The 27,706-nt window shown below is 36.7% G+C and overlaps 1 protein-coding gene across 5 annotated transcripts in view; it reads left to right on the top strand.

Annotated features, from left to right (window-relative positions):
* Positions 1–27,706, top strand: part of MTUS1 (microtubule associated scaffold protein 1) — a 109,404-nt gene that overhangs the window by 44,007 nt on the left and 37,691 nt on the right. For 3 of the 5 annotated variants that reach the window (XM_087724473.1, XM_087724474.1, XM_087724476.1), the window contains 4 exons: positions 5,871–6,041; positions 9,136–9,261; positions 10,465–10,572; positions 12,152–12,202. In XM_087724473.1, the coding sequence (XP_087580599.1) occupies positions 5,871–6,041; positions 9,136–9,261; positions 10,465–10,572; positions 12,152–12,202 (456 nt within the window). Of the gene's footprint in view, positions 1–5,870; positions 6,042–9,135; positions 9,262–10,464; positions 10,573–12,151; positions 12,203–19,091; positions 19,539–27,706 lie in introns of those variants that run through there. The other 2 variants (XM_087724477.1, XM_087724478.1) reach the window with 2 other exon arrangements.

Raw genomic sequence — 27,706 nt, 5'->3', positions numbered from 1 at the left:
TCCGACGCCTTTCATCCGATATTATCATCTGGATGTCTTCACGTCTGCAGACGCGTCGTTTAGTCAGAGGGTCTTGCAGAGGGTGGCAGCTGATGCTCCCCTTGGGTCCTAGTGGTTTTCTTGTTCTTCCTCCCTGGGACTATAGCTTGGGTATGTCTTACATGTGACCACTCCCTCCCTTCCTCTGGAAAAAGAATGTTGGTCTTACCTGAACGTGTCTTTTAAGAGGAAGGGAGAGAGTGGTCACGACCCGCCCTGAGTGTTGTTCCGTTGGGGCCAAGGGGAGGGCCCGGGTGGTCCGGGAGGGGGTTGTTGTTGTTGTGTTTTGTTATTTCAGTTCTACCATTCGAAACTGGGCCAGGATTGGAAGGCACCAGTATTTAAGTCTTTGCTCTCAGTCTTTGGACCAGGCTTTGAGAATACCCACATGTGACCACTCCCTCCCTTCCTCTTAAAAGACACGTTCAGGTAAGACCAACATTCTTTCTCTTCCATAATAATAAATGCAGCATTTCACATTCTTTGCTCAGTATAAGAACAGAATTACTCAGCTTGAGCATGTTATGTCCAATAGGTCAAATCTTTTCATGCTATTCTATGCATTTTGAGATTTCTAATCCAGAGATTATCTTGCAAGCCAACATCCTGCTGTGCATATCCTATCAGCAAGGGGATATATGGAGTATGCTGTCACATGCTTGCAGGCCAGAAATATGAACCATGTTTGTATCAAGTTGCAGGTGGTGTGTAGCAGGCAGGATCTGTGTAAATTGAGGCTTAACAAGTTCCTAGAAATAGGATTGTAGTCTGCCAAAGTGTATGAGAAGAAGAAACAAACCAATCCTATGCAATTTACGGTAATATAAAACCTGCTCTTAAACGCACAACTTTAAGTCTGAAATAGAAGGGACAGAGAATTTAATGTGAAATATCATGCACGAATCTAATGGTCCCAATACAATTCATGTTAGGAATACATCTAAATGTTCCCTTAGTGAGATTATTGTAAACCTTTCCATTCTGATGATTCAAAATAGATTTCCATTAGCAGATGTATACAAAGAGGGAAAGTTAGAAGCCCAATAGTTCTTTTTCTTCTTTCCTCTTTTTCTTGAAATTTTAATTCTTGATGAATTTCCTTCATTTATGCCTTTTATTAATGTGTGTGTTTGTGTGTGTGTGTCTGTGGACAGATGGATAGATTCAACACAATGGAGTCCTTAACACAATAATCAGCTCAAGAATGTAATCTTTATCATATAATAAATACTTTTATGCAGTCTTCAGTATACTTTTACTCCTAATGTTATATACTCCACTCTGGATGAAATATGAGATAGTGTTCTGCTGGTAATATTGACATAATAAATTACAATTAATATTGATAGAATATTTTTGCCTTTTTCTATTTCCTACATACTAAGTTATTAAAATAGCAATGCCAATAGTTTTTTAATTAATATTGCATAAAGGTCATTGTATTAAAACAATCCAATACAATGTTGTAGGATTTATTACAAGATAATAAAAAAAATACAACAAATTTCCCAGCTTCTGATCCAGGCTAATAATTATATGCTATATGTTTTCCCTAGAGATAGTTTCTGCTCATCAAGAATCTTCGTGAAAGCATTCAGGTCTATAGAGAACCTACTGTATCTTAATCTGTGCTATAGAATCAGGATCCCATAAATGCCTTTACCATGTTTCTCTGGCAAATATACACTTTGCTTCTGTAAGAGCGTGCTTGAAAAAGTAAAATTCTTTCTAATGTCACGTTGATTTTTGAAGCACAGGGAGAATGAAAGAGTATTTCGAAGGCTACATGATGTTCAAAGACTTTTTAAAAGCCATGATGCTGCTTGGTGCTGCTTTTTTTTTTTGCAAGAATTTAGTGGAATGAGATAATAAGCTTCACACTGTTTTCAGGGTAACCTCTTCCCAACAGCATAAAAGCATCAGACCCCATCCTTCTCTGCCTGGAGAAAATCTCAGATTTGTTAACCTCTGTACCCTTGTTCAGGATAAGGGTGGATTTTTTTTTATAGTTTTCACTGTATGCCTGCCTAATTTATAGTTATGTTTTTTCAGTCATTATTTATCAAAAAGACAAGCCATATTAGATCTGTGACTGTATGTGAGAGGATAGGCCTTTAATGCAATGAAATTTATATAAGAAGTGTAGTTCCTTATGTTGTTCTAGCATTGTGAAACTAAACTGCCTTCAGTTATGCTTCTTTTCTTGTTGTAAATGGAGGATTACTTTGATGGCTCATAACTGCTACTGGCAATGTATGGCCTTTTGTAATCTAAAATATTTATATTTAATACTTTGTTCTTAAATAGGTGTTATCCACATAGGGGTGGGTTCCTGCCAGTTCTAACCTCTTCTATAGAAGAGGTTCCACAAATCTACAGTGCCGTTTAGAACTGGTTCCAGCTCCCTCCCCGCGCCCGTCCGCACATCACCAAGATGAAGAGTGAGAGGAGGAATTCTGGGAGTTGAAGTCCACAAGTCTTAAAGCTGTCAAGTTTGAACACCCCTGGGGAGGAGTTCTAAAGGGTTAGGGGTACAAGTGTCTTGTAACTTGACAGATTTAAGACTTGCGTGCTTCAAATGCCAGAGTTTCTGAGCCAACATTTTGGTTGCTAAGCAAGAACATTGTTAAGTCAGTTTCACCACATTTTACAAGTTGGCCATGCCCACCCAGTCACATGACTGGCTAGCCACTCCCACAAAGCTGTCCACACCTACAGAAGAGATTCTAAAAAAATTTGAAACCCACCACTGTACCCACAGCATTATTTTTCCAGCAAAATTTCTTGGAACATTAAATGAAATGATTATTTTCTAATGTACAACTTTGAAAATTCATTCTTCCAATTTCTACTGAGCTCTATGTAATCGCAATATATGTTAAATTGCCAGAAAATTGAATGTGACAAAATTCAGTGAAGGATAGATGTAGTCCTCAATTTACAACCATTCATTTAGTGACTGTTAGAAGTTATAACAGCTTTGAAAAAAACTTGACTTATAACTAGTCCTTGGACTTATGACCCAAGCAGTATTCCCACGGTCACATGATCACAATTCGTCCATTTGGTAACCAGCATGTATTTACAAAGCCTGCAGCACCCCGGGGTCAGGTGATTGCTATTTGTGACCTTTGCAACCGACTTCTGACAAACAAAGTCAATGGAGGAAGCCAGATTCACTTAACAACTACATATTAAACACCATGGCAAAAGTCATAAAATCAGCTGTGACTCATCTTGCTTATTCTGATCCAGTGGTGGGATCCTGTAGGTTTAACAACTGGTTCAATGATCACATGCTTTACACGCAGGTGCAATTTTTAAAAAACTTACCTTCTGCGTTACTGCTGGAGAGTAACACCGCTGAGGCATGGCAATCTGCTCTGCCGCATGAATCAGCTGAGTCAGTAGAGCACAGGGGCAGGTGGGCAGGCCCACTTGATTGTCAGAGCAAACCGGTTCGCTCCCAGCAGATTGTCGGAGCTACCAGTTCACCCGAACTGGTCCGAACCAGTAAAATCCCACCCCCTGTTCTGATCCCAATTGTGGTTGTAAGTCAAGGACTACCTGTACTTGAATTGAAAAAGAAGTGTAACTTTTTTAAAGTAATAAATTGTTATGGCCCACACTCATTTACCATAGGGAACTTTTTACCTTGTTGAACTTACCTCCCTGGCAGGCTTGCTCACTTAAATACTTTTTGTTTCCAGGCAAGATAAGATTTTTTTGTAAATAAATGTACACTGGGAAAGCCAAACTTCTCAATGTGTTGAAAAATAAAACACATGGATTCCTAATCCTAAGATTACTAAACCTCATTAAAAGAAGCATTAAGGAATCTTTTTACCCTAAATGGGTAAAAGGAGAAGCAGACATACTGCTGCAGACCAAGAAGTAGAAAGGGAATGAACCAGCTATGCAAAAAATGAGATCCTTGAAGAAAAAGTGCTATGAACACTTGAATACAGTGTAGTAATCTATATATGTATATTTCTATCTATCTGGGCAACCAAACCAAGTATGTCATCATTTCCCCCCCATCCTTTCTCTTCCAGTCTTTTTCATGATTTTGTGTATTTTAGAACATAACCTTGAGGAGCGGAAATTTTATTAAATTTTATTAATTTAAAGAATTGTTAGACTGCCCGACTGACAGTTTGTGACTCTGGGCATAGTACATCAATAAAAGTGCAAACTAATAAAATACAGTGCATAGTTGAGGCTGGGCATAATAAAACTGGGAGCTTGTTGGATTGACTGTTGTAGTAAACAAGCTTTAAATAAGTAAAATAAATAATGACCATGTGGTCTGCCTATCTGCATTTTTTTACTAATCATTCAGACAAATGGCATATTCTTCACTAAATTGATGCCAATTTATTTAGAGAAACTTTGAGATGGGAATGGGGAAAATGTAAACGCCTGCATAGATCTTTAAGGAACTAATACATTAACTAGTGGAAATAGGTTATAAGTAAAAGAGCAAAAATTTTCCAAGTTGCCTTCCAAGTGACTATCTGATAATACCACCTGGTGTTGAGAAAAGTAATAGCACTACAATATTTTCCACTTTTGTAGTAGCTGATCACATAACTTTGAGCTGTTAAATGCTCCCTTTCAGACGAGCTCTTTAGCAGCTGGCTTAAATGTCTTCAGACAGCTGACATTTACTGGAAATGTTTAGTCAAAGAATGGTATAATTCCTTCTAATAATTAACTCAGGGAAATAGATGAATATTTGCAATTAGCAACGTCTAATTGATGTTGCTTAGTAAAAGAAGAAAGCATTCCTGACCATTCTTTAAATTCAGCAAAGGAGGTTGTACAAAAGTTAATCCCTACTGAGTTTAATTTATATAACAAATGGAATAGACTATTCTTCCTGCAAAACATGTCTTTCAAATCTGTTCATATATGTCTCTCATAACCCTCCAGCCAGCATAGCTCTTGACCACATAGGATGACTATGGTTGTAATCCACCCATTATTTGGGAATCTTTGACAGTCTTTGTAAAGAACATTTGTACTTCACTGGGAAAAAACATGGGGGCAGGTTAGTGTTAGATGCAGAACTGTAGTTTATAGCATTCTTCTTTGTTGTATAATGATTGAGATGGAAAAGAGTTGTGTTTAGAATCATTAGGGGGTCATCGGATCAAATAGGCTGGCCTACTAAATAGCCATGAAATCAATATTCTTCTCCATGTAGCATGATATATATTAAACCTATATTCTGAGTTTCTGCATAATGCATGGTAGGAAGTCCTAGATGATAAAAGGAATTTAGACATCACTGTCTTCAATGTAAACTTAACTGATTTTGCCTGCTACATTGAATATCGTTAAGATGTTATTATCCTAATGCAAACAAAGAAAAAATATGTCTATTAGCTGTGCTGAATTTCAAAGGCCTTGCTTAGTTCGCCTTTGCTGTAACTTGCTTCTTAGATGTCCTAATGTAGTATTATGTGGCAGGATAAAATAAAGTTGGAGTATTTTTTTTAAATGATTGAATTAGGCTGTAGATTCTCAGTCATCCTGGTCATGATTGTCCCAAAGGTACTTTTTTCAGGAGGCAACTGGTCTTCCATGGTTTTTCTTTGAAGATGTTTCACTTCTCATCCAAGAAGCTTTTTCAACTCTGACAGGATAGTGAAGAATGGAAGGATTTATATTCCTTGTAGACAACTGGTAATTTGTATCCTTTTAGAGGGCTGTTGAAGCACTTGGAGGTTTATCTGTGTCCTCAGGGTTACCTGAGTAGTGTAGAAAGTACTGTTGCTTTATCTAAGAAGCAGCATTATTACCGACATCTCTCTTTATGCTGACAGGAGTAGGAACTCCCAGGGGAAAGCTTACTACTGCAAAGGCCTTATCAGGATCTTCAGCTAGTTCTGGCCTCAGTTCAAAGGTGCCCATTAGAAGACCAGGACTTCAGAGAACCTCTAGCATCTCTTCAGTCAGCAGCACTCAGAGTGACCAAAGCACTTTCAGCAATAATTGTAAGTTGATTTTAGAGATTATTGTTTAACAAATAATTGAATAAAACCCATCATGGTTCATTATAACTGCTTTTTTTCTTCAGCAAAAGGTGGTCACAGGTAATTCCAGAATTCCAAACGTTCGAACTCCTATGTTGCAACAGCACCCAATAGCTTTAGATGGTGTTTTGGCCCAAATAATGTAGATCAAATTTATCCTTCTCATTTTGTAGACTTCCTAAAAGACTATTGTTCACAAGCATTGATGAATGCTTAGAAATGCCTGGCTGATACACAGAAGGAATTAATGTTTCACAACCTTCTAATGAAAGTTGTTACTGGGCTTTTTTTTATTACTGCTTTGAAATGAGTAAATGAAGCAATGTACCGATTTGCCAATGGCAAGAGCGTTGTGCCATATTAAAGAAAATCAAACCTGCCATATAAGGAAGAGTGATCTTGGGCTAAAATGTATGAGCTAGGGAGGCAAGCAGTACTATAGCGTCAATAATGATGTCTTTTTGCTTTCCTTGCAGTTTTGAACTGCTATCCCTCCTCCCTCTCCCTCGTGCAATGCTTTTTAAAAGAACAGCCCTGCTATTTAAGTTTTGCAGCATGCCTTTCTCCTAACCACAGATTGGCCCTGAATTGACAGCCATGTTGGCTGCCTTGCCTGCCCACTGGTTGGTCTGTTTACTTCAGTGCCTGAATCACCTCAGGAGGTTGTAAACAGTCTGTGCAATTCTATCCTCGCTGCTAACAAAGGAAAGGGTTTTGCTTCTTAACAAAGAAATGTCATGGTTTCCAGTTCCAGTTTAAAGATCGAACAACGGATGACCTTTTCTTAAGTCTGATTTGCTAGTTGGATTAAGCTGCTCTTGTTTCCTGCCTTGAAGCTTACTATTCTCTCTACCTCCCACCCACCCCTCCCACCCTCGATTGTAATTCACTAAGAGCAAGCGTGGGGAATACGCGAGGGTGAACATGGCTGCAGTCTTTCAGGCGCTGAGCTTGCTTTGATCATTTTAAATGACTGTATCAGGAGGACATCGCAGTTGCACAGAAACCGACTTCTCTCCTCATATTTTCATCAATTCTACCCTCACACCACCGGCAGACTCAGGAAGCCACTACGATGTTACCTTACTGACCTTGCTTGTAGTGGGATCGTACAGCTTTTGTATCATTCCTTTGTTAGCCACATTTTCTGGCAGAAGAAGTAGGTGACTGTCCTTTTATTTCTATATCCCTATACTTCTGTCTGTGGATAGAAAAAGGCAGCAGCGTGCCTTGCTTTTGTAAATGAAGGGAATGTATCAAATGAAATGCTTTTCCATTCTGTCTTTCTTGAAAGAAATCATGATGGAGAAGAGAGGGAGGAATATGTTTAATTTCTCATGAAATAATGCATGCTTGATGCATATTCTGCACTCTTTAAGAAAATCTGGAAAATACATTAGACAAATTCATTTCCAGCTGTTGACTTTTGTGTTCCTGATGATCTTATACCTGGTTTTTATAAGTATATGCTTCCTCCCCAAAAAACCTCTGTTCTCACCCTCCCTCTTGTCAGCATGTGAATTGCTTTGCTCAATACACTTGATTGTTTGCAATAACCACTACAGAATTCCTGTCAAGGTTTAAGCATCTTCAGTAAGACAGTTATAAATTAAAACCTAATGTATACTTTTGCATGATTGCAGATGTGCTATTTTTTTTTAAAAGACAATCTTAGAGCAGCAGTTATTCATTTAATATAGGCTCTATGCTTTGTGTAATTTGCTTATAAACTGTGTGGATCCTGTAATGTTTGTGAGCATGTTTTTATGCGAGACTGTTATCTTCTTCTCCATAACCCCCAACATTAATCAATTGTTTTGGCTTATAACTGCAGCATTTAAACTGAGGCTATTTAACAGCTGCTATTGTCTATAGTCTGAATGGTTCCTCAGAGGTGTAAGTCTAAAGAAAATCACAGTGGAACAGTCTGGAGCAAAGGGATGAAAAGAAAAAAGAAAAGCCCTTTCCGCCTTTTGCATATTTTGGAATGTTGAATATTCAAAGTGGACTTTCTCCTTTCACAGGAATAACCTTGTAGCCTGAACTGTGAACATGGCAGTTGTGATTGAAATGATAAAATAATAATAAAAAACTTTAAATTACCTGCAATTGTTTAAACTATTAAATAATAGGTTACAATATTTTGTGATCTTGGGAGTTATAGCTCATGCTTCTAAATGAACTTTTCAACAAAGTATTCATTGTCCCTAAAGCTTCTAAACAAATAAGTTTTTCTTATAATAGAGCAATAGAGAAAGCATTAGTCCTTCAGATTGTGAAGATAATTGTCAGAAACACTTGGCCAATTTCAGGAACAGTCTTTTCATTCTAGCTAATAAAACAGGTATTGAATAGAAAAAATGAATATATTCACTTATTACTGAATATTGAGGAGAAAATAGCATGTTTCAGACAAATAAAAAGACAGCAATCTATGTTATTAATTGGCTAGTATATTTCACATCATAATCCAAAATATTATTCTTTTTCAGTTGTTGAATCAGTCTTAACAATGTGACAAGTCCATGCAGTTGACTTCTGTAACTAAGCTAGAACTTAGACTAGAACATAACCATTAACATTAGACCATGTTCACCCTGATATCAATATGTGTGTGTCCATGCGTACCTTTGAGTCAATTTTTCTATTTTTTTGCTTTGACTCCTGATTGCCTGGACTAATCCCTACATTTTTCTTGGCAAGGTTTTTCAGAAGTGGTTTGCCATTGCCTCTTTCCTATAGTGACTGAGCCAAGATCAGTAAGCTGGCTTTGTGCTTAAGATGGACTAGAATTTACCGTTGTCTTGTTTCTAATCCAGTGGTAGTCAACCTGGTCCCTACTGCCCACTAGTGGGCATTGCAATCTTAATGGTGGGTGGTAGGGGTTTGCTGTAACTCTGCTTTATAAATTTTATAAAGTAAAGTTACTTCCCTACTTTATAAATCACAATTACTGTGGAACCGGTAGACGGTTAGAAAATTTTACAGAATATTTTGAATATTCTCAAAATGTGGTCATCAATAAACTTGCAGTTTATGTTTTTTTCCCCAATAGCTACAAGTGCTACTATTATCAAGAATGGAGAATGGACTCCCAAATCTGCATGTCAGAATGGTACTGCTGTCTCTCTAAAGCCGGTGCCCAGGCCACGACTCCTTTCACTGAAAAGTGGATCGAAAGGTATTTGATCTCAGCAAGGATATATGAAGCAGTGATTGGCTGATGGTAATTACCATTTTAGAGAGAAACATACTGGGAAGATGACAGAAGATTGTTGATTCCTGTTGTTTTCATATCCACAACTCTAATGATAAAAAGTTTCTATTAAAAAGCTGATATTGATTGAAAACACTTAAGTTTGCAGTCATAGTGCTTATCTTTTTTTTAAAGTTGGAAATAACACTATTAAATTGCTTTAATAGGCAGAAAGGCCTTACAATCCTTAAACCAAAAAGTGGATTGTAATGATTTTTCTTGTCCAGGCATTGGTTATCTTGATAACCTGAAAACAGTTTGAGATTAACTAATAAAGCTCCCTGAAGGTAACTTCCTATTTAGAGCTTTTTTGTTTTTGTTTTTGTTTTTTTGGAAATTCTATGAAATGCCTTGTCTTTTCTTTATCTCCTTGGTTAATCATCTATTACAGATACTGTCACCATGGTAGCTGATTAACTTGACTGCTTTATGTAGATTGGAACCTTGAAGAACAGAATTGCTTAAATATAAATATGTTTAGTTACAAATTTATCAGTATAAAAAAGAAGACTTGGGCCTGTTTGGATGACAGTTGGCTGTTATTTTGTCTACGTATATTGAGCAGGAGAATAGAACTATAGAAACCACAATTTCTCACGATCTTGATCAACAGTAAAAGGAAAGATCATTGGCTTGCTTTCTGCTAGAAGGCTTAAGTGTCCTGAGAAGGATCTGCTGCTAATTTGGATCTTTTCCCAACCTTCATTCTGCAGTCATAGGATTTGAAGAATACACCTTGGATAACCATTTGGAAGATAACAGATTGGGGAAGTTTGTTCTTAGTGGACCCAGTGCATGATAGAATCATTCAGTGGGAATTATCCTATGTTCATCTTCCATCATTGATTTCGAAAGAGCAATTTTACATATGTGGGATGAAAGAGGAGCAGAAACTGCAGAGCAGCTTCTGGGTTTTCCTTAGAAAGAAATGAAAATCCTTCATCAGTCTGGTGCCTTCCATATGTGAACCAATCACTCCTAGCTAGCATAGCCACTTTGAAAGCTGAATATGTAGCATGCTTCTGCTAACTTTAAAAAGGAGCTGATGTTTGTCCATAGTTTTGAGGTATATTTGATACTTTACGTACTGTATCCTAACATAATTATTTTATGGATTTTTTTCTTAAGGAGCAAAAGGTAAATTAGCCTTAGTGAACCAATGTGTTCCCAAATCTTCTGGAGCTATTATTCTTCCAGGGAAAAAACCAAATGATCCAAGAGGGAGTCAACGATTAGGTAAAATGATCATTTCGTTCTTGTGTTGAATTGATGTAATTAAGATGAAAATCTACATATTTTATGCCTCCTTTTCTGTCACTAATCTGTTAATTAATTGGTATGACATTTGCTCAGTTTATAAGATCTAAGTTGGGCAAATGTGATTAAACTAGATTTTGAATATTTTACTCTATACAGAAAGATTTCTACCATTTTTTTCGGGGTCTGGACAAAATTCTCATTTACTGATTAAATCAGTTACAAAATCCATTAAGATGCTAGCATTGGAGAATCTGGAAAGAAGTCCACCTTTAGCCATAGACACTTACTGAATAATTTAGAGTCAACCAGTCCAACCTATTTCACAGTCAGGTTGTTAGAGAAAAATGGAAAGTGAGAGAACTACATTTTATTTATTTTTATGTATTATCAAATCTACACTGTCCAATTTACTAAGTGACTCTGGGCAATTTACAAACAATATATATTCTATTGAAGGAAAGACAACTAGTAAATCTAGCAATTATACCAACTTGGAAACCCTGATCTCGGCTATAATTGCATATTCATTTCTGAAAGATCATGTGAAGATATTTGAGATTGTTCCACACATTCCTTGTCTCAAATGAAAGTAGAGAATAAATTAAATCTTACTGGCAGACTTCATTTCCTACGGGTTTTCCAGGAATCAATAATTAATGATAGGCTGCTACAATTAGATTAAATCACATATCTGGGGAATTCCTAACCCTTCCAGCGAAGTGTTCTCTATTCAGGCTACCCTTAGGAAAGACAGATTTTTACATCTTTTTGCCTAAAAATATAAACTGCAGAACACAGTAAACTTTGGATCTTGAAAATAGGATGACAATACAATCTTACGTATATAAAAGTTTTTTACGGAAAATTTAATTTTAAACAAAACCAAATGTCCATATCAGAGGATTTCAAACTTTTTCAGATGAGAGACAAAGGGATTCCCATATCTCCTCAGAAGACTTAATTAAGAGACAAAACTTGAGTTATAGAAAACTGTCGGCCTTTTTCACCTTACTGGGTCTCTTGATGGAATTACAATTTTTCATAGAACACAGGATTGACAGAACCAACTTTGAAAATTCCTGCCCTAAAGGTCAGAAAAGGTGTATTTTTTGTCCTCCCAAAAATTTCTTTCCACTTTTATTAAAAAGGGGAGACTGCTTGGGAGAACAAAAGATTAATTCCATGTAAGTATGACTTTAGTGATAGATCATAAGCTACAACAATCAATGAATTCAGAAAGACTCAATATGGAGTAGCAGGCTTTGAGTGGAAAAGCACCCAAATCCCTCCTGATTATCTTTTCACAAATATTCCAGAAGCGGTATCTGTCCTTTATTAGAAGCAGAACTTTTAATAAGTTAAATAAAACTATATCCTTTTGATCTCCTAGTGTTAATATTCAGTAGCTGATACTGAGAAAAATATTTTGATTTCAAGATCCAAACATATTTAAATGTTTTTGCAGGTAAAGTCTAATATGATCTATGGAAACCTCTCATAATGTGTTCATTTTGGTGGTGAGTTACATGCCAAATTAGAACTTTATCTTTTTCAGGACCTTCAGCACAAAATGGATCCAGGCATTTATTGTCACCATTCAGCTCTGGTGAGTAGTTTAGTCTTTCCCTTACATTCACTCCTAAATGTTTTATGCCATCACAAAATATTCCTGCCCTGAAATGTATAATATAGGTGTTTTGGAAAAGTTACATTTGTGTAATTACATAACTTACGATGGTGAATGCTTTGTGGGTCTAATAATTTGATGCTTACATGCACAGGTCTTACATATGCTGATGAAGCTGCATATCCCATTTCCACGTCTTGATCAAATGTTTATGCATTACTTGGCCCTCTTGGATCAGTCATAGAGAAGTTTGAATGTTTTTGTTAATATCAGGGGTATCAAACTGGTGGTGTGTCACATGCAGGCCATGCCCAACCCAGTTTCACACATGGGAAATAACAAAATAACTATCCAGCATCCTTCTTGTTCCCATTGATCTCAGCAGCTTCATACATGATAAGTTCAAGCTTACATTTAAAGATCTCATCATCACATTTAATTTTGTCCTGATATAATAAATATGTTGATTCTGTGGTTTTCTAATAGAGCAGTGCTGAATGGGACTTTTGGGCTCCTACCCTTGGCTATGCCTGCCTCTCCGCCAGGGTCCCACCTCCTAGCTATTCACCCTGGCCAATGGCCCACAGCCCCTCTGTCCCACACCTTTTGGCATGGCCCATTCGCTGAAACAGCTTTTGTCCTGAGCCTTTGACCACCTGGGACAGTTAGCCTCCAGCCAATCAGCTAACTGCCAATGCTGGCAGCCAGAAGCCATGGTGCAATTGATTGCAGGGTCTGGGGGAATTTGGGGGAGGTGGTGAAGCCAAACAGTCTCAGGTGCTTGTTAGGAGAAGGAAGGAGAGGGGGTGTACCTCTGTACCTGATCGTGCCTCCCTGACACAGAATGGGCAGTGTTCGTTGCTGCAACTGCTGCCTGGGTTTGGTTGGAAGGAAAGAGTGGGAAGAGGGTACAATATAACAGGACATGATCTGTGGTTTAGTGGCCACGTCTACAGGGGCACATTTTCAACTCATAATGGGGCTTTTGGAGATTGAGCCTTCAGAGCTGCTATGAGAAAGCTGTTACATCAGACTAAAATTAATGTCCTCCACAATTTAGAACCAGTTATATAAGTATTTCACTGACTTACGGAGGGTGGGGGCTGAGTGCTAAAGAAAATATTATTAGATAGACTAAACAGGTCCTGTTGGAATTATCCTGTTGTTTATTATCTGCATTTCTAGTTGTTTTCTGGAGATAGAACATAATTACATAATTCTTATTTGATTTGAGCCAAGGTGGCGCAGTGGTTAAAATGCAGCACTGCAGGCTACTGCTAGATCAGCAGGTCAGCGGTTCAAATCTCACCGGCTCAGGGTTGACTCAGCCTTCCATCCTTCCGAGGTGGGTAAAATGAGGACCCAGATTGTTGGGGGCAATATGCTGACTCTCTGTAAACCGCTTAGAGAGACCTGAAGGCCTATGAAGCGGTATATAAGTCTACTGCTATTGCTATTGCTATTTGATGTTTTAAAGATATTTTAAATATTAATAGTAAAGCCAGCATGGCCCAGATTTGCAACTATTGTATAATGCTTCATGTAAAAATCATGAGAAGGCAAACTACTCAAAGCATAGAAGTGTGGGAAAGTTACAGATATTACTTATGTTAATGTTTTATTGGGCTATCTCAATTACTCAAGGCAGAGGAGGGATTCAGCTGGTTCGCACCAGTTTAGGCAAACCGGTTAACTTTTTGCCCAATTCTGAGAACCAGCTAATCCCACCTCTGGCCTGCCACTCCCTGGAGTTCCCCCACATATAAGGTGACCAGATTTTCAGATTGGTAAAGAGGGACACCTTTGACCGGGGGGGGGGGGGGGGGCTTGATTAAAAAATTTATACGGAGCAACAAAAATTTTCATACAACGCAAAAATAGTATTGTAATATTTTTTATTTCAACATAACTACAATTTACAAATATAAATTGTAACTGTTGCCAAACATCAAAATTTTGATCACGTGACCATGAGGATGCTGCAACGGTTGCTAAGTGTGAAAAATGGTCATCAGTCCCTTTTTTCAATGCCATTGTAACTTTGGTCACTAAACCCATTATACCACCTTTCTTGCCACAGTTCTTAAGTGAATAACTGCAACTGATAAGTTAGTAACATAAGTGAATCTGGTTTCCCCATTTGACTTTCTCAAAAGGTCACAAAAGGCAATTACATGACCCCAGGACACTGAAACCATCATAAATACGAATCTGTTGCCAAACATCAAAATTTTGATCACGTGACCATGAGGATGCTGCAACGGTTGCTAAGTGTGAAAATGGTCGCTAAGTGTGAAAAATGGTCATCAATCACTTTTTTCAATGGCACTGTAACTTTGGTCACTAAATGAACTGTTTGAAACTAAGGCTATTTCAAAGTATTGTGCATAGAATTTTAAAAAATGGTTTATTTCAATTTATTTTGGATAGAATCTTTTTTTAAATAGTCTAAGACAATTTAAAAAAAATCCACACAGAATAAAACTATTTTAAAAAATCCTATGCACAATAAATAAAATATTATTTTAAAATACATTTAAAAAATAAAAGAAAAAAACCTGGCTCACTTACCAGCAGGCAGGCACTACAAGTCAATCCAGAATAATGTAGATATTAATACAAAGAACTGAGCAAATTAAAATGGTGAAATTAGTCCCAGGGAAATATTTTTCAAAGAAACCTTGCCACCATTTTTCCCACACGAGCTGACCTCCAACCTCCGTACCCCTCCCATCCGGGAAATCCAGGAAGGAACAGTCGCTACTTCTCTAGCCAAAGTATTTCCTAGAACTCTATGGTACTGGGTCATCTTTTCTTATAAAAGGAAGTAAAAGGGGTGGGGGGACTTCCGTTTTCTTGTTTTAATATTTTAATATCTTCAATGAAAGTACTGAGACATAGAGAGGGTTTAGACAGAGTGTCTTTTGTCTTGCCCCGGTTAGGATTTTTTAAGCAAATCCACTGTGCTTTCAACATGAAGCCAAAATCGGGACTTTTTAAAAACGCCACGGGACACGGGACAAATTATTAGAAATTTTGACTGTCCCACCAAAATCGGGACGTCTGGTCACCTTACCCACATACCCCGTTTTGCCTTCCAGGGTGGTGTAGGAGGCCTTCCAGGCCCAAAATGGAGTACAGGGGGCATCAGGGCTCCCCATGCCTTGTTTTGACTTCCAGGATAGTGCAGGGGATTTTGAATTATCATTATTGTGGGGTGAATTGAGAATGGGGATTTTGAATTATGATTGCTCATAAGTACGTACTAACCAGTAAAAGAGGAATGGAAAAAATCCCTATCTATAGATCAGCGTTTTTAAGTCTTGGCAAGTTTAAGATGGGTGAACTTCATGCTGCCTGGGGAATTCTGGGAATTAAAAGTCCATGTACCTTGAAGTTGCCAAAGTTGAGAAGCATGGGTCTACACTAGAGCTTAGGATTTTCCTTTCCTGTTTTGTTTAGAGTTTGGTGCAATTAAATAAATCAGTTGTGGTTTCGTTAACAAATAGTGATTAAAGTGAAAAGAACCATTACTGGACTTTTTGTGAGAAACTGAAATTAAAAGTTGATCTGGGTTTTGATGATTAATAAGGCATATGGAAATAATGTAGACAAATGTTAATCTTAGAGTAAGAGTGTGATATATGTTTTACTAATATCTGTACCAAAGAAAGTTGGAAATCATTCTTTTTTAGTTTTCTTTCTTTTTCTCTTTCTTTCTTACACATTTTTTTCTTTCCTGAGCCTGTTTTTTATTTGTTTATCCCTTAGCTTTGTATTTTTTTTTTGATGTATGAAGGATCAAATAATCAGCCATCATAATTCTACATTCCTTATTTACAGAAATAATATCAAAATTTAGAATCAAATCCACTGGGAGCCATCTCATATAAGACAGGCTCTGAATCCCTCTAACCAAAAAGTGTTTATTGACAGAATAAAATATTTGTAGCTCAGGGTTACACTGTGGGTTCCTTGGTGCTCTCTGAGCTTGATAGTTTTCGTGCAGATGTTTCATTACCAAACTAGGTAACATCATCAGTACTAGAGTTTGCTCTTATTTCCATATACTAGTGGCTTACCCTGTCAGTGTTGATCAGTTGCTTCACAAAAAGTGTTTTTATTGGTTCAGGGTCTCTACAGCCTCAGGCAGAGAAGGGCTATTCTACACCCCTCCCTCAAATGTTCTTTAAAATACAGAGTTCCCCAGCATTCCTTTAGGAACCTCCAACCTGCAAGCTGTCGTTACTCATCCTAAAATGAATCCTCTTTACCTGGAGCTTCAAAATTTGCTGTTTGCTGGGAAGATGTGTATCTAAAAGTCAGTCTACATTTAGTGTACATCTGAATTTGGGGATATTTCTTCATAACCAAACAAAAGTGTATTTTCTGTGCAGTTCACACCTCTTGCTTGCTGGATCTGGATATCACACAGCAAAACCCACATTTTATAATTAACCCCCACATCCCGTTTTGGCTGGCAGAGTGCTGCAGGAGGCTAAGTTCTGTCATGCCCCCTGGCCATGCCCACCCTGGCCATGCCCACCCAGCAACACTCACCCAGCCGGTCATTAAGACAGGGAACCTGTTGTTAGAATTATTTGAATCCAATCACTGAAATAAGATACAAGCTTTCAAGTTCTCAGAAGTTTTCATTAGCCATCATTACAAACAAAATAAATAGAAATAGGAAAAGGAGAAAAAATCTAGTGTTAAAACCACAGAGCCTTCATTCTATCACATACTTAACACAGAAAAGGAAAGGGGGTGTTGTGATCAGGTTTTAGTTTGCGTTAATATCCATGCTTGGAATAAAAGCTGCTGAAATGTGTGTCTTGTGAGTTAAAATCCATCCGATGAATCTAGAATTTGTCCAGCCATTAAAGAAAATAGTTGTGGACCTGGATGCTCCTAAATTGTTTTCCTTTTCCCTCAAATTGGGGACAAAAGTGTCAATACTAGCCACAAAGAGAATCTGGCCCTTCCTCTCCCCCTCCAGCTAAGCTGTAAAGAAAAGTGGCAATAATTTCATAAGTAATGACAAACCAGAAAGAAAGATTTCAGTTTGATCTAAAGTGGTATGAAGGAGGAAAATAATTCTAGTGCCATGAAAATTGCATCCCATCTACCTTACTACCCTAAAACATTTTCTTCTTGAACTTGATCTGCCGAACACAGATTTCTGTGCCTCCAACATAGATCCCTCATGAGAGACTTCTCCAGACTCCAGGCCTGGCCCATGTTTCTCCCCAATCTCCTCACTGTCCGAATCTGTTGCCAGCTCCACTGGCCATGAAATAGCTGTACATGTGGACATGAGAAAACCCAATCTGAGAAAGCCATTACAAACAAGGTTACTGCTTCAAGAAGAAGATTGATTCATTTGCACCAATATGCTTTTGAACATGTTACATAATTCTACTAATTAGTATATAGCCTCAACATACAGCCCAATATAGGCAATATTTTATATTCTCTTCAGTTGATCAAGGTACTCCATGTAATTCTCATGTCATGAATAAGTTGCTGTTTCTTCAGCTTTTGGCTGGTGCCATTTAGATTGATCTACCTCTGCAGGAATGGAGAACTAATTAAAACAGCCCTATGGCTTTGGCATGAATGTTTTCCTGAATATGCTTGAAGAATTTCCCACCTCTTACATCATAGATCTTATTAAAGCCTTGCCAGATTTTAGGCTATTTTTTAAAAAATTCTCTGCTGATGTACTTGTTATATAGCAAGTAATAGCAAGATTTGAGATAGGGATAAAATGGCTGGAGATATTGTGTGTGTGTGTGTACATACGTACACACACACGACCATATACATACATACATACACCTACACACACACACACAGAGAGAGAGTATATATATCTTGTGCCTATCTTGAAATTAATTCAGTCCATTTTTTATATTTCGGGCATCTTCTTGTACTACTTTGCTCCTTTTTCGTAACCAATTCAGCATTTTTGAAACATGTTACAACTTTTCCCATCTGGAAAATTAGAATTAGTGAATCAAAAATTTGTAGGTCCTGCCTGGCATACAAAATTGGCTTAGTGGTTTCCCCCCCACCCTTCTGAAATGTACTTGGCAATTTAAAGTGACAAGTTGCAGCTAAGGCGCTGAGCTTGTCGATCAGAAAGATTGGCAGTTCAGTGGTTTGAATCCCTAGTGCTGTGTAATGGAGTAAGCTCCCGTTACTTGTCCCAATTTCTACCAACCTAGTTGTTCGAAAGCACATAAAAAATGCAAGTAGAAAAATAGGGACCACCTTTGGTGGGAAGGTAACAGCATTCCATGGCCTTTGACATTTAGTCATGCTGGTCACATGACCATGAAGACATCTTCAGACAGCATTGGCTCTTTGGATTTGAAATGGAGATGAGCACCACTCCCTAGAGTTGGGAACAACTAGCACATATGTTCAAGGGGAACCTTTACATTTACCTAAATCATTTATCCTACATTAAAATTACTGTTTACTTAATGATAGTAGCACTCAATTAAAACAAATATGCAAAATTAGCCTAGCCCTATAGGCAAAGGACTCTGTTTAGTAGTTTTAAAATCAAACAAAGAATATTGATACAACCACAAACAACACATCTACTTGTGTTTGATCAAAAAGAACCAAAAGGTTGTTGTCTATTCTTGCTGGGTCAAATAGCTTTCAGGATAATGAACGTAGAATTTGATTTACTAAAAACTGTTAATATAAGAAATGGTCTTAATCCATCTTGTGGAATGTTAAATCTTCTCCTCTAGTGGTCCTGAAAACTGAATGACATGGTCTGTGACATTACTGGTTGATGTATTCAGCTTGGGGAACCACCCACTTCTTTCTCCTCCTCCCTCTTTCTGTTGCCACTGTACAACACATTTGATTAAACCTGAGCAGTGTGATGTAATTCAGAGCTGCTTCTAAATCACAGAGCAGTTTTATTCTCAGGGTGAGCTTTGTTTTTGCTGGTAGGCAACGAAGCTGGCAGCAGGCTTTATGTTGTGGATATAGTATTTTCCTTCCTGGATTCTTTTAATTTTTCGCCTGTTTGTGGCATCTCAGTGGAGAAAAGAAGGTTTGTTTATCTGGCCAGCTACTCCATGCCTTCAAAGCTGAGTTACAAAAATAGTATGTGACAGTATATGGAGAATGTTTCCTGCTTGTTTTTCTTCCAATTCCTCTAAAGACATGTTATGGTCCCCTAAATTCTCCTTATCCAACATGCATGTTCGACTAACTGCAAAAGGATTACTCCGAAATCTTCGGCTTCCCTCTGGATATAGGAGAAGCACAGTTATTATTCATGCAGGTTAGTATATTTTCCTGTATGCCTGGGGGACATCTTGTTGACTTCTATGGCTGTTAATAGCAAATATGAATTGTTCAGTGTGCATTTCTTTTTCACAATATTCATGAGAAATATTCTTAGAAAATCCAGCAATCCATTTTTCAGTAGCTGAATGTAATGTGTGTGTCTGTGTATATGTGGTTACCTGTAGTGGTTGTGTGCTAAGTAGAACATATGTGTAATCTGTTTAAAATATTTTTAAAAACATGATTTTAAGTTGAATTTTTGTACATCAATGACTTGCAGTGGTCTTGGTCTCTTAATAAATGTCTATTGGTGTTAAGAGTTTTGAATTTCAATTCTATATCTTCTTAATATCTTGAGCATAATGGTACATGGAATTCTGAAAGTCTATGCATGAATTTAGAGAAGAAATTATTCTATATTAGGAATCTCAATTCTAGGGCACATTACTATGCAATACAAATTTTGCAGTTGCAATTAATGAGAATGGACTTTATTTTTCTAAAATGGACAGATTCATTTTGTTCAACACTTTTCTTCATTTGATTAGTGATTAGAAAGAAAAAAGAGGAATTTTGGCATACAGATTTTAAAATAGTCTACAGCAAATTTTATAAATTATTCAAAGCCTTTTATTATTGTTTTATCCATGTCTTTTCCCAAGCATGAAATTCTGGCTGTGCTTCTCATTTGTGTCCCCACATTCTGCGGGAAATTCCTTTTCAGACTGGCTGTGGCAGCTAGTATAGTAATCTCTTCTGAGCATTTTGAGTATTTTTCATATTCAGGCTAGCACAGCAGTGCTCATGGCTATTCTAATCTTTTCTCTGTGTTCATGCACATGCAGAAAAGAGCTATTTGTATCCCTCTTCAGTAGCTTAGCATAATAGCCAGTCTAAGCATACAATAAAGCTTAATTGTTATAGTTTTGACTGCTTGCTAGGAAATAAATTATCTAATTAATCACGGACTGCATGTGAAACACCAAAATTTGTTGTTTAGATAGCTTTGTACACTTTCTGCTTAATAGTCTCTTAATAGTAAGTACTGGAAAGATTAGAAAACAAAATAAAACAGAATACAGATGTAAAAATGTATACTGTATGCAATTTGCAATTAACTCAGTAGCTTGACTTAAATAACTGCATATGTCAAGGCTGCGATGCGTATAATCATATGAACATTGACTATCATTTGTTCTCTTCTGATATGACTTGAATATGTTTCTGAATCCAAAATGAATTTTCAAAATGTGCTTGTAACATTTTTTTAACAAAATAGGCTTATCTATGGTCCCTAGAAATGAATCCATAGAGGACAGCATATTGCAATGACTGTGAATATGCATGTCTTTAATATGCAGACTAAACCGAGTTTAGCATAGTATAGAGAGTTTACAAAACATAGAAACAGATTATTCACCTCACTGGCCATATTACTGTTTGTTAAATAGGTAGATGCAAGTATTCTGTTTTGCCTTCTTTGCAAGTAAAATATTTGGCTGGTAAAAGCTGTTGCCTAAGGAATTGACACTTCCTAAACCTAGATTCATTAATGGATTTATGAAGGGAGGGAGGGAGGGAGGGAGGGAGAGAGAGAGAGAGAGAGAGAGAGAGAGAGAGAGAGAGAGAGAGAGAGAATGAACATAACTATTCTTTGCAATCTTTGTCTAAATATTTGTTACTGGCTTGTATGAAAATAAATCCCTGCTCTGGCACTGATTCCATCATGGCATAAATACTCATGAAGCTGCATTATGAGTTTGCTTTTAAGATGCTGAATTACAGTTAACAATCATGTTTAATACAGAGATGTTGCCCATTGAAATGAATCAGAGATGGTTAAAAGTCATCAAAACATAATTGATCAATAATGTGTACCTGTAGTTTTTCTGCCTAAATAATGCTTTTGAAGTGACATTCCCTCTAGCATGAGAGGAAGGAATGTGGCAATAGTAATCTGTGCTATCTAGTTATTTAAAGCCATCATTGATGTTATTGACAATGGTGCTACAGGAAACAATTATAGAATAGAAGCAGCAAGTAGGAAACTTCTAATAGAGGTTAAACATGTTCCATCAGCTGGGCTTCTGAGGAAATATAATCAAGTTGGAAATTTTAAAAAGGCTTTGTGCGATGTTGTTAACTTTAAGATATGTGGACTTCAGGTCCCAGAATTCACCAACTCCCAGGTTAATCTGGGAGCAGAAATCCACATATCTTAAAAGTTGTCATGTTTGAAAAATACTGGTTTGGTTGAATTGCATATTGCTATGGAGTGTTGCATAAAATTATTACTTTCAATCAAAATTATCATTACAGTTTACTCCTTGACTGACAAACACAATTGAGCAAAAAAATTCCATTGATAAGCAAGATGGTTGTTAAATGAATGTCGCCCCATTTTTCAACCTTTCTTGCTACAGTTCTTAAGTGAATCACTGCAGTTGTTAAGTTAGTAATAGGATTGTTGATTGAACCTGGCTTCTCCATTGATTTTACTTGTCAGAAGGTTTCAAAAGGAAACCATGAGACACTGTAGCTGTCATAAATATGAACCAATTGCCAAGCATCCAAATTTGATTACGTGACCATTGAGATGCTGCAACAGTCTTAAGTGTGAAAAATGGTCATAAGTTAATTTTTTCAGTGCTGTTGTAACTTCAAATGGTCACTAAAGAAATGGTTGTAAGTTGAGGACTATCTGTACCAGTTTACCTGTCATCTTCTGATACCATTCTTTGGTACCAAAATACTAGTTTGCTACACAGTGGAGGTCTTTCAAGAATTTGGGTACTAAATTTCACTTCATGTTTGCTGTTCTAAATCTAGAGTAGGTCTGTGGTTTGTACACAAGCTTATTTAGGGTACCAGGCTAACTAAAGATAGAACTAGGGAAGTTCTAAAATGTAACTAGAATTACTTTAAAGCTGTGTATTTGTATGAAGTCTTCATTAGAAAATAGTTGATGAGATCTTTTTTATTAACTTAAGATATATTTTTATGATTTTTGAGCTAGTTTCTATTCTGATTTTTAGATGAATAAATATTAATATCCCCAGTTTTACACTTTACAAACTGATTGGGAATGAACATAGCTAGTCTTTAAGTATGAGTGTATTGTCATCGTGTGATGCATAGTCCAAAAACTGAAACATGTCCTTTAGGTTGAAATTGGTTGTTTCACCATTTCTAGATGTATCTACTATTCTGATGTTACCAGAAATGTTGCAAACTCTCAGTGGGGCCATCAAGCTGTGAGCGAGTTGGCTGTGAAATAATCCTATTTCTAAATCAGAGCTCTTTAAGATCAGAATAGCTGGTTTTAATTCAGTTTCGGGTGAAATATTCATAGTTTGATGAAACTGACATGCCAGTTGCAAGGTTGAACTGAATAATCACAAGTGGGTATCTTTCCTGTGATAGAAGGGCAGTTTATTTTTATGGAAACATTTGGTCACAGTTGCTGATCCAAGGTGAAAACCTCCTACACAGTTAGAAATAACTTGCCTTTAAATAACTTGACATGGCTCCAGGATATGGATTTGCTTACCTTCTATATTTAATACTAGTATGTTTTGTACCCTCCTTCTGAGTTTGATATCAAGAGTCAATATAGTATATTGGTTAGGTTGTTGGAATCAAGTTGATTCAAGAGATTCACCAGGTGATTTTGGGTCAATTACTTCACAGATTTATTGTTCTGAAGGTAAAAGTGAAGGCAAGTTTTTCTGTAAACTGTTTTTAAGCACCTGAAGGAAAAGGGGGCAATCAGTGTGATCAACAAAAAACTGTCAATTGTTATATAAGTGATATAAGGCTGGATTAATACCACAGAGTATTCTGAAGTAACAGACAATAATTGGGCCCCCATTTCAGCATCCCACTCACCCATCTTTCTTTGTGTTAATTTCTATCCTCTCTGCATAAACAACATAAATTTATGTACAGGTAGTCTTCAACTTATGACCTCAGTTGAGCCCAAAATTTCTGTTACTATGTGAGATAATTGTTAGGTGAGTTTTTATAATCTTTTTTTGTCACAGTTGTTAAATGAATCACTGTAGTTGTTAAGTTAGTAACGTGTATCTGGCTTCCCCATTGACTTTGCTTGTCAGAAGCTCACAAAGGTGATCACATGACCTCAAGACACTGCAACTGTCATAATTATGAAGTTGCCAAGCATACAAATTTTTATCACATGATCACGGGGATGCTGCAATGGTTATAAGTGTGAAAAAATGGTCATAAGTCAATTTTTCAGTGCCATTATAATTTTGAATGATTCCTGAACAAAAGATTATAAATCGAGGACTTACATTATATTGTATTGGTATTTTATTTTATTTTTTTTAAAAACCTGTCAAGTTGGAGATTGCATTTGCAATTTTCCCCAAAGGAAGGCAGAAAGAAATTCAGATTGAGAGAATCAAGGCCAGCTCATGTTCCGCTTCTCTTCCCTCCAGACTAAATAAGTGGTCTTTCTTTGCTGATGGTGCACCTGTCCATTTACAAAGTCCCATCAAGCTCTCAATCTTCTGTACTTCAGTCAGGAAGGTCAACCTCTGTTGCTCAAATAAATGTGTTTTTAATTTTTATGATTTTAATAGTCTTTATGCTGTTTTAATTCTTGACTGGAAATAGCTCAGAGTTTAGATGGATAGCTATACAAATGTTTTAAACAAATAAAATGAAAGCCCCTTTTTGCCTGCGATAACTATGGAGAATGCTCTGTAGCAGTAGCCATCTTGTAGGTAAGGCTGACGATGTAGCTTCTTTCCCATCGTTAAGATGTTTGCAGCTATCCATACCTTTCATGATACAGTTCTATCCATTTAACAGTATTAATTCAGTACATGTCTTCATTTAAGTATAGGGTTGCAATCTAAATCCTGTCCAATATCCTTTTAAAGCCTTGCTCCTGGCATGTCACCTGAGATGTTTTAGTGTTATGGTTGAAAGCTATTCTTAGTTTAGAAGACTGGCACTTACAGAGAGCCCCAAATATTTGCAGCTATATTTCCATCTTGACAAATTAGCCTACTTGGGGAAAAGGGGCAAGCCTGTCAAATGAATCACTCTTAAATTTAATAACAAATTTCCTTCTTTGACATTTGTTTGTTAGTGCTTAATATCTGTAACACCTACTTACCACCATGTAAGTTGCTGGAGGGCTCACTGCAGCTACTGTTTCCCCCCCCTAATAAATTTAGACTTTGTTTGTGTGTTTATTTATGAAATTTATATTGTCGCCTATATTTGCAATGGTGACTCAAGGCAGCTTACAAGAATATTAAAACCTCATATAAAAACAATAAAACTAATAAAAGAGAGAATCATATAACAAATTCATAATTTATAATAAAATATGTTTAAGATAGTAATAATAGTTATAATGTTGAGATAAACAAAGAAATGCTATTTTTGTGAATAGCTGCTAATTATTCAGCTGTGCTATTGTTCATAACTGTAAGAAGATAGAGCTGGATGTTACCTACTTTTAAACAATGCTTATTCTAATTTCTAGGAGGAAGAAATGCATTAAGGGATAAAATTTTAATGCTGATTAGATGGTCATTGCGAGGGGGACACAGCTTTCCAACCTTTGTAACCTCTATTTTAAAACTGATGTCATGTCCTGAAATTACTAATGAAAGTCGGTTGTCATGTGCATATAAACAGATGATTATTTTTTGTGTTTCGCTAAAATGTGGGTGGCATTTATATTAAACCAGGGGAAGATATGCTCAGGTTATAGCTAAAGTTGGTGGCTCCAAAATTGGTGGCTCAGTTAAACAGACTTGGTTGACTGCTTGTAGTCACAAAGGGGATGGGGAGGCATTGTTTTTAATCTGTGTGAATTGGGTTTTTATTTTTTGTAAGTGACCTACAGTCACTGAAAGGGAGTAAGTGGCCATATACATTTTCTAAATAAATAAATGAATGAATGAAATTATCATTTTGAGTACTATAGAAGTTTCCTTGCTGCTTTCTTGAGTGTCAGTATGATTAAAATAAGGAGGATAGTTTGACTCTGGCTACAAAAAGTTGTGTTAGAATATTCTTCATCAGGCTTCAATAGAATAAGCCAGCTTTGTGCTTCCCAAACATCTTCCAGAAATGTTTGCAAATCTCAGAATTCCTTTTGCCAAAGCAACAGAGTTTTTTGGGACTTTCACTCACTTCTAAAAAAGGATTGCATCCTTGGATAATGGGATAATTCTGTGAGTCAGTATTATCTGTTATCTTCTATTATTATACTGTATTGGAGAAACAAATGTGGCAGGCATACAGGTATCAAAAGTGTGATGTAACATGAAGTAATCTGATAATTGCGCCTTCAGGTTCCAGATGGTATTAGAAAAGAAAAAAACAAACGTATTATGCTGATTGACATTTGTTTAAAATATATTGAAACAGAAACATGAGAAAGCACTAAAATTTCTTCTGAGTATTAATTATGTTTATCATTTTCCAATCTAGTTATCTCCAAGTATGGTGGGATTGTTTCTTGCAGAATTCCTAGACATTTTCAGAATTTTGAGAAATTACAATTCTAATTCATCTGCAAGATGGCTGGTTGGAGGAAGTGGGCAGATCTGTTTAAAATCCAATCACCTTGCTTCTCCTTGTTTAAAAAATAAAAAAATATATAATACAGTAGGTGAGTCATGGAAATTTTAGTTGTTGCTAAAATTACATGCAAACAAAATTAGTCTACTTCTGCATCGAGCAAAAGCTGCCTCTAGGGCGCTGCAGAAAGAACACCCATCCTTCTAACAGGTATACCCAAGTAGAATAACCTCAATCCATTTATAATTCTTGCTAGTTGATTTTTATATCAATAAAAACATTTCTAAAGAAAATAAATGCCCTTATCTGTTGCATTTCTCATTTTTGAAGAAAAAGAAATATCTTTTAAATCTCTCTGTATGGATATCTGGACATACTGAATATATAAAGTGATCAGAGAGATAGATTCATTTTAGGTACAGATTGTTCTTGACTTAGAACCACAACTGAGCCCAAAATTTCTGTTACTAAACAAGACAGTCGTTAAGTGAATTTTGCCTCATTTTACGACTTTTCTTGCCACAATTGTTAGATGGCCTCATTAAGAGAGGGAACTATATACTGTATATATTTACTGGGGATAGTGTAATAGATTTCTCCTTTCCTTTGTTATTTTGTAATGATTTGGTTTGGCAAAGAATTATGGCCAGAATTTTGCTTAAGTATTCTTTCAAATGGAGAATTTTTGCAGAATGCAGTCAACTAACTGAATTCCTTTAGTTGCAATTCCTTCTGGTTAACTATAAATCCTCTTAAGTACTATGTATCTGCAAAAGCAGGTGGAATTAAGAATAAAGAAATTGGTTTCCCAGTGAAGTTTTTTAAAAAATATATCTATATATGTATTCACAGATATGAGAGACTTTTAATGTACTGTTTCTCAAATAATGAACTCAAATCACATAGTTTAATTCATGCCATATGATGAAGAACAAAGTTATTTTTATAAAGCTATTTTAAAACCAAGCTATTTTTATAAAGTTCAATATTTAGCAATCACAGATAGTCCTCATATAACAACAGTCCATTTAATGATTGAAGTTATAACAGCTGAAAAATGTGACATGATCCTTTTCACACAACTGTTGCAGCACCCTTTGGTCACGTGATCAAAATTCGGGTGCTTGGCAAAGGGTTTGTATTTATGACTGTTGCAGTGTCCCGGGGTCATGTGATCCCCCTTTTTAACCTTCTGGCAAGCAAAGTCAATGGGAAAGCCAGATTCACTTAACAACCGTGTTGCTAACTTAACAATTCATTTGGGACCAAGAAGAAGGGCCTTCTCCATGTTGTTTCTGTCCCTGTGAAACACCGTCCCTGAGGAAATAAGATTGCCCCTCCCCCCCTTGACACTCTTTCAAAAGGCCCTGAGGACGTTGTGTTGCCAGTGAGCCTGGGAACCCCAGGGTGACATCGAGCCCATCAAGCAGGTCTGATTGTCATTGCCAGGGGATTAGGATTTTGTTTTGAATTCAGGTTTTATTTTTGTAAACTGCCTCAAGTCTCTGTGAGTGAATTGGGTAGCCATAACAATTTTCTTAAATAAATAAAATAGTTATGCAAAAGTTAACTGGTCAAATTATATGTTTTAGT

Source organism: Thamnophis sirtalis, unplaced genomic scaffold, assembly GCF_051295495.1.
Source record: "Thamnophis sirtalis isolate CommonGarterSnake01/CBP01778 unplaced genomic scaffold, rThaSir2_p1.2 scaffold_10, whole genome shotgun sequence".
In the NCBI taxonomy this organism is placed as follows: Eukaryota; Metazoa; Chordata; class Lepidosauria; order Squamata; family Natricidae; genus Thamnophis; species Thamnophis sirtalis.
This window is presented reverse-complemented; position numbering and strand designations above follow the sequence as displayed.